The sequence below is a fragment of the Molothrus aeneus genome, unplaced genomic scaffold (assembly GCF_037042795.1).
Source record: "Molothrus aeneus isolate 106 unplaced genomic scaffold, BPBGC_Maene_1.0 scaffold_285, whole genome shotgun sequence".
NCBI lineage: Eukaryota > Metazoa > Chordata > Aves > Passeriformes > Icteridae > Molothrus > Molothrus aeneus.
In genome coordinates this window covers 57,869-69,672 of record NW_027098949.1, presented here as the reverse complement: position 1 = coordinate 69,672, position 11,804 = coordinate 57,869, and the positions used below count along the sequence as shown (strand labels likewise).

Below are 11,804 nucleotides of genomic sequence, written 5' to 3'. Positions count from 1 at the left end.
CAGGTGGCCTGGGTGGGTGTTGGACATATGTGGGTGTGTCTGCCTGCAGTTCAGCAAAGCCTTTGGCACTGCCTCCATCTCCCTGCTTCTCCTGGAGCACCTGCCGCTCACAGCTGGGACAGGTGCCTCTCCCTGGGAACACCTGGCTGGTGGCCAGGCCAAGGAGGAGTAGGAATGGGGCCACAGCCAGCTGGGGCTGGGCACTGCTGGGTTCCCCAGGGCTCCGTGTTGGCGCTGGTCCTGTTCAGCATCTGGCCTGGCTGGACAAGAAGGGGCAACTGTGAGGCTTGATGGGGTCAAATGAGGAGTGTGATGGCCCACTGGGAAAACTGGGGGTTAACTGGGAGGTCTGCGAAGCAATGCCCTCAAGAGACCCCCAAAGCCCACCTGGGCCACCATGGGTTCATAATGCCCCAATCTGCTTCTCCCAGTGGATTTCATGGACAATCGTAATCCTTCACTGACCCCCACTGGGTACTAGGAGGCACAGGGAGCTACTGGGACCATGTTGGGAGCCAACTAAAGACACACTAGGAGCAAATGGAAGATGCTGGAACCATGTTGGGGGTACTGGGACCACAACTGGGGCAACTAGGATCATACAGGAGGGGACAACTGGAACCATGCTGGGTTCATACTGGGAGTGTCTGGAACCACACTGGGGGCAACTGGTATCATACTGGGAGTGACTGGGATCATAGTGGGATCATTCTAGTAAGGACAGGAATTTACATGGTTCCACATTGGGGGTGTGACAGGCATTATACTGGAAGTCGTGATCATACTGGACTCACACTGGGAGTGACTGGGAAGCACTAGAATCATATTGCAGGGGACTGGACTCATACTGGGATCATTCTGGGAATAACTGGAATCATGCAGATGACCAGGAGCAGCGGGAACCACACTGGGAGTGACTGGGATCACGCTGGAACGATTACAGAGCCTGTACTGGGACCGCACTGGGACGATAACTGAGACTACCCTGGAACCACCAAGGCGCGCGTTCATGCAGTTTTATGCTAATGAGCCCTCAGCAGGCGCGGTACCATTGAGTAGCAGAGTGCGGCGGCGCAGAGGGGTCGCATGCCCCAATTGGCGCGTGGAGGGAAGTGACGTCACGAGCAGTGCAGCGGCGGCGGCGGATCCGGGCGTGACGTCACTGGCGGGGAGCGGGGCTTGGCGATACCCGGGAGTGGCGGGGGGAGGGGGGGGGGGGCGGACGCCTGCGTCCGCCCTTACAGCCCCTCCCCCGGCCGCCGGGTCCCCTCCAGCCCTGCTGGATGCCTGGACTCGGCCGCACCATGCCCCGCCCCAAACCCACCTCCGAGGGCGCGGGGGCTCCCCAGCGCCCGCCCCGGCCGAGGGCACGCAGTGAGTGAGGGGCGGGGGACTCCCCTTACAGACACCCCCTGTGGGCCTCCCACATCGAGCCCCCTTTCAGGCCCCCCTCCAGAGCACTCCTATGGACCCTCCCCATTGTTGTCCTCTGCCCCCAGCCTGTGCCCCAAATACTCCTATATGCTTCCATCACTCAGCTTCTTTGTTCTTATTTCAGCACAGTTTATGTCTTAGTAACCTTGATGAATTCCATAGTGCCCTGAGAAAATTCTGATAAGAACAGTTACAAGCAGTATGGCTGGAGCACACTGAGGCCTAAGTTGTTCAGAGACATTGCTACAGCCCCCTACACCTTGTTCCTCGTAACGCCCCCTACTTCCTGTCCCCTATAACTCCCCTATATCGGCCATCACTATAGCTCCCTATAAATCCCTCATATCCGCAATGTCCCCCCAGACATTACAGATCCCTTATAACCTCCACAGTTTATCCCTGGCCCCTATAGCCCCCCATAGATCCCCTATAGCCCCCTGTGTTCTGCCAGGCCCTATAGATCGCCTATGCCCCCCATGTTCCTTCAGAACCCCCCATCTGTGCCCCCCCAGGCTAAATCGATCCGCTAAAGCCCCCACAGTTCCCCATCCATTGCCTCCCCAGGGCACCGCCCAGGTCAGCGGGCATTGCAGGAGATCTGCAAGTACCAGAGCAGCACCCGCATGCTGCTGTGCCCCAGCCCCTTTGCCCGCATGGTGAGAACCCCCCACATTCCAAAATGAACACTCCTGCACCCTAAAATCCCCAGACACCCCAAGTTCCCCCATGGAACCTCCCCAGCACCCCTGATGGACTCCCAAACTCCCCTGCAACCACACAGATCATCTCAGATACCCATAAAATCTACTTTGTGACCCCCAAACCTCTCCAGGATCCCCCCAGTTTCATCCCAGAACCTCCAACATTGTCTGGGATCTTCCAAACCACTCTGGATCCCCTTTCTGTTCCCTTTCCTGGGATCCCCAAATCCATCCCAGGACACCCCAGATCAACCCTCTCAGACCCTGCAACCTCCCCCAGAGCCTTCAAATCCACCCTGGGACCCTTCAGCTCCCCATAGGACTCTCCCAAATACCCACTGGAACCCTTCAAACAATCCCTAGGACCCCTTAAAATCCAACCTCATATCCACCCTGGGCCCCCTGAAATCCAACCTGGAACCCTCTAACCTCCCGTTAGACCCCATCCCAAAAACCATTGGGACCCTCCAACCCCCTACAGACCCACCAAGTTACCCCCCAGAACCCCAGATCAACCCCTGGGACTCCTTAGGACCACCCGTCCTTGTGACATGGTGGGCCTGTCCTCCCCCAACATCCTTGCATATCCCCCAAAGTCCTTCTGTGGTTCCAGACATCCTTGTGTGCTGCCAGCTTCAGAGGCTGCATGGATTGGGTGTTCCCTATGCCATGCTGGTGTTCCTGCTGTGCTGGCACTGTTCCCCTGTCCCATTGGGGTGTCCCCAGGGGAGTGTCCCCATGTTCCCATGGCTGAGGGTGTTCCCAGGATGTTACCAGAATGGTGCTTCCCCCCCTGCCTCCCACCTGGCAGATCCCAGGGTGTCCCCATCATGGTGTTCCCACATCCCCGCTCCCCAGTGTATCCCCAGCTGTGGTGGTGTTGTGAGGGTCCCCAGGACAAGGTGAGAGATGAGAATTTGACTCCAAGTTCTCAGAAGGCTGATTTATCATTTTATGATATTATATTAAAAGAAAATGATATACTAAAACTATATTAAACTATAGAGAAAGGATATAGACAGAAGGCTGGAAAAAAATGAATAATAAAAACCCGTGACTGACCAGAGTCCCCATACAGCTGGACTGGGATTGGTCATTAATTAAAAACAATTCACATGAAACCAATCAAAGATGCACCTGTTGGTAAGCAACCTCCAGACCACATTCCAAGCAATTAGATAATTATTGTTTACATTTATTTTCTGAGGCTTCTCAGCTTCTCAGGAGAAAAATCCTGGCAAAGGGATTTTTCAGAAAATATCATGGTGACACCCAGGTGTTCCTGTCCCCAGTGTTCCTCTCCCTGGGGTGTCCCCAAAGTGTCTCCAGGGTGACAACAAGGGTGTCCCCAGGTCCCTGGGATGTCCCCAGGGCAGTGTCTCCATGTCTCCAGGGTGTCGCCATGGTGGTGGCCCCAGCCCTGGATGTCCCCAATGCCCCCATATCCCCTCCATGTTGTCCCAATGTCCCTGCACTCCCTGTGATCCCACTGCCCCTATGTGCCCCCCTCCCTGTGCCCTCCCTGCCACAGGTGCAGGAGATCTGCCTCCTCTTCACCCGTGGGGTCGATCACTGCTGGCAGAGCATGGCCCTGCTGGCGCTGCAGGAGGTGGGGCTCGTGGGGCCCAGGCGTGGTGGAGGGAGGTCACAGAGGGGCTGGAGGGGTCCTATGGGTCCTGCAGGGGTATCCAGGGGACTTAGGGGGTGGGGAGGGGGCTGAGGGGGATCTCATGGGTGCTGAGAAGGTTTCCATGGGAGTTGGAAGAGGGGGTTCTGTGGATGCTGCAGGAAGGGTCTGTGGGTGCAGGGGGTGTCTCTGGGGGCTGGGGAGGTCCAGGAAGCTCTCTTTGGGTACTTGGATGAGGCTGAGAGGTTTGTTGGGTGTGTGTGATGGGAGCTGAGGGGGAGTCTAGCAGAGTTCTACTGGCTGGGGTGGGTCTATGAGTTCTGGGACAGGGTTCCATGGATGTTGAGAGGGCCTGTGGGAGACCTCTGGGTGGTGCGGGGGGTGTCTCTTATTCCCGGGGTCTGTCAGGGATTTGGGATGGGTCACTGGGTGTTGGTGCCTCCTCACACATTTACAGGCACAGGGTGTTTTGGTCCCTCCCAGTTGCCCGTGGGTAGGTTTGGAGAAACCTTGCCCCCTGGGTGTGTGTTTTGGGGGGTTCTCTGCCCCCGGGGGAGCTGTGGGGGTTGGGGCATGCTGGGGGGTTTTGGGGACCCCCCCACCTCAGCTCAGGTTTTGGTACACAGGCAGCAGAGGCCTTCATGGTATGGCTGCTGGAAGATGCGTACCTGTGCTCGCTGCATGCCCGCCGAGTCACCCTGATCCCCAAGGATCTGCAGCTAGCCCGGCACCTGCGGGGACCCGAGGGGGGGCATCTGAATGGGGACCCCCCCAGAGCCCCTGCACAGACTCAACCACCCAGGCTCCTGTACCAAGACCCCCACCCTGGGGCTCTCTCTTGACAATCTCACATCTTCAGGCTAATGCTGCTGAGACTCATACTGTTTTTTCTACCCAGGAATGATATCATAATGATTCCAGCACACCCCCACTGAGGATCAAGTTAACCATTGAAGGACAGCTTATCCTTATTGCAGGAGCAATCACTGCCAGCAGGAAGCAAACTTGGTTCACACATTGACAAGTTTAACCCACAGGGTAGAGTTACGTCTTTTATTTAAGCTAGTAAATATGGTAACTTAGTACATGCATTCTACATCACACATGCTTTTCAGTTGTAAGTGCAATTAATTGAATATGACCAGGGATTTTACCCATTACCCAAATTAGATAACACTTCCAATATTATGTCCAAGGATTGCTCCCACCAAAAAGGTGCCATGATAGAGAGGTCTTGGCTGGTCTTTACCTCCCCTGTGCAGCCTCTCATCAGCACCGCAAACACTGGGGCAACATGCTTTCCTTCCTACAGAAAAGAACTCTCATTCTCATCCAGAAGCCCATCATTCAAAAGTGGATACCACCTCCGATATTATATATGCCCAAAGATGACTGTCATAACAAAAGCTGCCAGATCAGAAAGCTGTTGCTGATCTTTACCCCCCTAGGGCAGCCTGTAATCAGCACCTAAACCACTGGGGCTATGTGCTTTCCTTCCCATGGTAAAGCACATTCATTTTATTTCAGGAGCTCTGTCCATTAGAGGTAAAGGCCAGCAAGACCTGTTAGTCCACATTTTGTGTGGGAGCAATCCTGGGATGTTTTCAGTACTGGAGGTGGTATCCAAATTTCAGTGGTGAGCTCCTTAAAGATGATTGAAGCACTTTTATAGGGGAAGGAAAACACCTACACCCAGAGTTCAAAGAGCAGATTACATGATGCCCCAGGGGAGGTAGAATCCAGCAACAATTTTCTAACCTGACACATATTGTGTGGGAGCAATTCTTGGATATATTTAATATTGGAAAGTTGTCTCCAAAGTAAGGTGGTGGACTCTTGAAGAGGAATAAAGTGACTTTCCATGGGGAGGAAAGGACATAATCCACTGTTCTTGTGCAGATATGCTTCCCAGGGGAGGTCAAGGCCACAAAGATGTTTCTGCCCTGGATCATTTTGTGTTAGATAATCAGTGGAAGTATTCAATATTGGAATGTGGCTCCAAATGCTGCAACTGTGCTCCTGAACATGAATGACAATACCTTTCCTTGGGAAGGCAAATACATAATCCTGCTGGTGGTGTTCAGATGACTGCAAAGTCTTTTACCTTCATCCTTTTGCAAAGTGAAGGTAAAAGACAGCAAGAGTTTTCCGTCCTTACATTTTTTGTGTGGGAGGAATCCTTAGACATTCAATATCAGAGCTTGAATCCAAATGTCAGAACCCAGGCCCTGAAAGTGAATGACAATACTTTTCCTAGAAAAGTGAAATTCCCAGTCCTAATGCTGGTGCTACAGATAATCATCTCCCTGGTAGAGAGACATGCCAGCAAGACCTTGCTGTTCTGGAGCCTTTGTTTGGGAGCAATCCTTGGACATAGTCAACATTGCAGGTGATTTACAAAATTGTGTGTTTGATTCCTGAAATGGAATGAGAGTGCTTTTACATGGGAAAGAAAGCAACTAACCACAGATTATAAACTGAAGAGGGGAGAAAAATTCCAGCATAACTTTTCTGCCCTAGTCTGTTTGGTGTGAGAGCAATGTCTAGAGCTGAGATGTATTCACTACTGGAACTCAGCTCAAAATGCTGCAACTAGGTTCTTCAATGTGAATGGCAGTACCTATTCTTGTGAAGGGAAACACCTTGTCCGACTGATGGTGTGCAGATGATCATCTGCCAGGTGGAGGTGAAGGCCAGCAAAATGTTTTCATCCTAAAACACTGTGACTAGTGATTTATTTTCCAAGAAAAAACAGTGTCATTCCCTTTCAGGAACACATTTAAGGAATTTGGAAACCACCTCTACTAATAAGTATGTCCAAGGATTTCTCCAACAAAATAGGTGCCTGGAGAGATAGGTCTTGCTTGCCTTTTCCTTTCTTGGGCTGACAATCATCTGCAGCACCAACAGTAGGACTAGGTGTTTCTCCTCCCAAGGAAATGTGCTTTCATTCACTTTCTGAGCCCAACTTCCTAAATTTGGTGCCAAGCTCAAAATTTGGATCCATCCAAGGATTGCTCCCACACAAAATGTTCCAGGACAGAAAGGTCTTTACCTTGCCTGGGCAACCTCTCATCTGCCCCTGAAACACTGGCTACCTGAGGCATCATGGGCCCACTGAGCCAGAAATAACTCACCCTTGTGTGGCCAGTCCAGACTCCCCTGAGACACTTTAATCCTGGCAGCCCCATCCCCCTGTCCATTGTTGTGATGCTCTTCAGTGCCTGACTCTCTTGGGCACGTGAGCATCCACAGGAGGGACTTTCACATTCAGTTTATCCATTGGGCAGTGACGTCTTGCCCCAGTCCAGGAGCCCAGATGGGTTTCCCTTGTGTTGCCAATTGCCCTTTTTCCATCATTCCAGCCACCCTACTGAGCATTTGCCATGATCCATGAGTCAGTGCAGAGGCAGAGTGTTGGCCGCTTCTCTCATTCAGCTATATCCAAAGCCAGCTGGATGGCTTTAAGCTTTATGCTCTGTAACCTGACTGGATCCACTTTGTCCTTCAGTGACTTCCACAAGTTCTAATGTAGGACTCAATACAGCAGCTTTCCCTTTTTGATGCATCCCTACAATATGGCAGGAACCATCAGTAAAGAGAGAGTGACGCTTTTCATTTTCTGGTAGTCAAGGCCTCCTTAGCACGTGCCACCTTCACCTCTTCCCTTCTGCTGATAATCTGAAATTTTTGCCTCAGGTCCAGTTCGTAATGACTTCCAAGATGCCTTTCCCTTGGAACATCCAGCCCAGCACTGGCAGTCGGGTGCCAGTGGCAGCTGTGCTTTGGTGCCAATCACTTCTGAAACAGATGGAACCTCCTCATAAGCTGCCAGTACCTGCAGTGTGGTGTAAGGGTATAGCTGGCTTCAGATCCTTTGTATCCCAGACTCAAGAACCATAGGGTGGTCCTCAAACTTCCCCAGGTTCCTTCTGCTAGAGGCTCCAGGGTGGACCATTCACCCTGGCTGGAGTGTGGAGCATGTTTTCCACACCTTGTCCTGTCCTGACTGGTCCAACGGCTACTGTAGGAACAATCATCTCTTTAATTTGTTCAAAAGCACGTTGCTGCTATTTTGTTGACCACATACACTGGAATCTGACAATGTCCATATTGCTATGAATTTCAAGGTCCCTTGACTTTACTCTGTTTTATGGCAAAATGAACCATCAGGAGGATCTGGATTATCTTCTCCCCCTTCTCAAAAGCTTCCTCTGCTGTGGCACCCTTTTGCTGCCTTGGACTCCAGCTCATACTGAAGTTCCAACATGTCCAGCATGGCAGTACTCAGTGATGGTGTAACTTCATTCAGGCCATGACAGTCCACTGTCAGTGTCCACTCTCCACAGGACTCAGGCAGGGGTCATGTGGGGCTACTGAGGCGTGAGCGAGTCTTGCTGAGCACGCCCAGCTCTCCAGTTCACAGATCATCAGCTCATGGATGGGGTCCTGAAGTCCCAGTCGGTGCCATGTTGCCAATGGGACACTGTTGTGCTGGCCATCAGTACCTGCTGTTCTTCATCCCTCAGCAGTCCCACAGCAGAAGGGTCCTCTGAAAGACCAAGCAAGGAATTCAGCTGTCTGAATTTCTTCTGTCTCCACAGCAGCTCTCCCAAAGCTCAATGGTGTCCTTTTGGGTCCTTGAAATACCTCTCCTGAGGTGATCTGTGCCAAGGATACACGGACCCTCTAGACCAGCGACAATGGCATTTTTCTGCCACTCATGCCCAGTCAGGAGCACTTCAGCTTCCAGTATAGTCCCTGTTGGGATCCTCCATCATCCCAAAAACAGAGGTGGATTCTGCCCCTGCATGATGGCATCAGGGTGCATTGTGCACCCATGTCAGCTAAAGCCTTGTGCTCCTGTGGCTCTGCTGTGCCAGGCCATGGATCCACAGTCTAACTGACCCCACTGTCCTTTTCCCACAGCTGGCTGGAGCCAGAGCCCCTCTAGCTCTGATCATGGTACTCGTTGCTCACTTCTTGTAAATATGACCTGGAGATCCCTTCCAGAGGGTCAGAAGTAACATCAGCCCTTCAATTCTGCCTGAGGACTTGCCCAGTGGAACCTGAGTGGCATTTTTCCTTGAAGAGTTTTCTGCCTGTGAGACCACTTTGAGACTTCTATAAGAGTGACCCTTGTGACATCCCTTATGAGACCTCCTTGAGAGACTCTTGTGTGAGAGACCTCAGGTGTCCTCCAGGTAGCCCGAGGACTCATCAGAGGGCATAAGCTCCCAGGAAGGGCAGGTAGAAGTTGCGGTACTCAAGGACAATGGTGACAGTGATGGCGATGGCATTGCATAACCAGCTGAAGGCCCTGAAGTGCAGCACAATGAGCCTGTGCCCAGCAGGTGACTTGTAGGGGTACATCACTCAACCAGGGTCAAAAAACTGCCTCTCCCTCCAAAGATAAACCCCACAAAGCCAAACACCATCCAAATACCCCATACCCCTCCAAACGCCTCCTATATTCCCCAAATAAAGCTGGGCACATGGGTCTCACCTGAACCTCACAATTAGAAAGCACCTTATGGTGGTCAAGAACTGCCCCTGCATCCCAAAATACCCACAAACCCTCCCTAAACTGCACAAATATAAGTGGGTGTAGGGGTCTCACCTGGGCCTCGTAGGCAAGCAGGGTGATGTGGGTGATGCTGTACACGGAGAGCTGGATGGAGCTCCCCAGTCTGATGTGGCCCCTGAAAGCACCAACCCTGTGGGTGCCCCATAGAGAACCCCAAAACTACTCCACACCTCCCCCCCCAAATGCTCTATAGGGACCCCTGACTGTCCCATAGTGACCCATAGCTGCCCCTGTGCCCCCCAGCCACCTCCCCATACCCTCCATAGTACCTGTGATGGAAAAGCACTTGCCCAGCAGGATGAGCATGAGGAAAATGAGGAAGCTGATGGGGTGGGGGGAGCAGCTGGCATGGGGATATGGGGAGGGCTGGGTACCCCCCTTCATCACACCCCCCACATGAGGGGCTGTGCACCCCCCCACCTCCTGTACCTCCCCAAGCCCCTCATTACCTCCCATGACTTCAAAGTGCCCTTGTGCTCCCCCATATCCCCTATACTTTGCTGTGAAAGCCCTCCCCAAACGCACCCACAACCCCCAGCCCTATCAAATCTCAATATGCCCCTTGGACCTCGACACCTCCCAGTCTCTGAAGATCCCTCAAATCCCAATATAACTTCCCCAGACCCCAGTGCTCTCCAGTCCCCACAGCTGCTGCTGGTTCCCACAAACCTGCCCATAGCCCCACAAGCTCCCCCTTCACACTCCATGCTGGCAGCCACCATGAGCATCTTGCAGGTAGTGTGGAGCAGCTGCCATCCCTAGACCAGGTCTGGGGGGACTGGGGGGGTGAGCACCAGATCTCTCAAAACACTGCCTCCCCCAGGCCCCCTTGAAGTTCAGATTTCCCTCCAGCTGCTCACTGATGAATAACATGAGGGTGACGATGAAGATGAGGGGGAAGGTGATGTCTGTTTCCAGGACGCCTGGGGAAGGTGGGGGGAGGGGTGAGAAGGGGTTCACCCCATGAAGCTCCCCAATACCCACCAGACTATCCACAGACGCCCCCTGCATTGCAGCCCCAGCATCATTCCCCGTTGTACCACAACCCCTTCAGCTTCCTCAGATCTCAATAACCTCCAATATAATTCCCCATACTGATGCACTCCAATCCTTCCAACCCCCCAAACCCCTAAACAATCCTCCAGACCCTCATATATGTCCCCGTCCCAAATCCCTGCAGCCCCCCAGACCACCATAACTCCCTATACAGCCGCAGACCCTGATATACACCAATCCCTTCAGCCCCTCCAGACCTTCTAGACCCCAATAAGCCTCCTCAGACCCCCATAGCCCCCAATATACCCCCCGATCTCGATGCACGCCAGTCCTCCTTGCAATGTCTTTCCCCTGGCTGCGGCAGCACTGAACTCATCAGCCGAGAGGTGCCGCATCCAGAAGGAATCCCCTTTGCTCGGCACCATCTCGTACTCCAGCTCCAGCCCATCGCCCTGGGGGGAAGATGGGGGTACTCTCCCTACATTTGCCACGGGCTACGCATCACCAACTGCGGCCACTGCACAGCACAGTCCCTGCAGCCCCCCCACCACACCCCCATGGTTCCCCCATGCACCCCAGTCCCTGCAGCCCCCTAATCCCCCGAGCCTGTTTATAATCCCCCAGACCCAAATATTCCCCCTCATCCTGATGGACCCCCACTCTCCAGCCCCTCACACTCCCGACAGGGCCCGCCCTGATGCTGCACGGACCACGCCCCCAAGTCAGGCCACGCCCCCTGCGCAGCACCTGGACAGCGCCTCTGTCCCTGGTGGTACTGGGCAGTACAAGCCAGTACAGCGTCGTACGGCCCAGCAGCACCCCGTACACTAGAGTGTAACTCAGCACAACCCATCACAGCTCAGTATAGACCAATATAGTCCAGTACAGCCCAGTATAAGAGAGCATAACCCAGTACAGCCCAGTATTTCCCCCGAAGGAACCAAAACCATGTGGTTCAGTCTGAGGAAGGGGAAGAGGAACAAAGAGCAGCATGTGGCAGCAGGGGGATGGCACGGGGTGGGGGTGGGGGGTAGGGAGGGGAAGAGGCTTGGATGTCCCAGGGATCCCCCCCAGACTCCGGGAATCTGCACCAGGTGGGTGACCCAGCTGTGTGGCCTGGTACACCTGCCAGCCCCCCGGGGACCCTTAAATCCGTCCAGGCAGGGGCCTCCCCCACCCACGTCACAGGGAGGTGGGTGGGGCAGTGGTGACAAAAAGTGATACCCCAAACTTCCCGTTTCTAACCCCAAAATCACCCAAAGCAGAGGCAGTGGCACGGTGGGAACTTGATGGGGAGCAGGGGGTCCCCAAAATCCCTCGGGAGTGGGGGCAAGGGGTCCTTGGGGTGTGTGGAGGTTCTTTGGTCCTGGGGGAGGCCCCTGGGCCGTGATGGGGGTCCCTGGGGTGTGTCTGCCTGGGCTGTGGATGGAGGGGGTCTCTGGGCCCTGAAGGGAATCCC

At 53.7% G+C, this 11,804-nt stretch overlaps 1 protein-coding gene across 1 annotated transcript; it reads left to right on the top strand.

Moving 5' to 3' along the window:
• Nucleotides 1–1,304: 1,304 nt before the first annotated feature.
• LOC136569845 (histone H3-like centromeric protein A) lies at nt 1,305–4,604 on the top strand. Its single transcript, XM_066570208.1, has 4 exons — nt 1,305–1,374; nt 1,999–2,090; nt 3,667–3,744; nt 4,389–4,604. Exons 1-4 carry the CDS (start codon nt 1,305–1,307, stop codon nt 4,602–4,604), a joined length of 456 nt encoding a protein of 151 aa, XP_066426305.1.
• Nucleotides 4,605–11,804: the final 7,200 nt, after the last annotated feature.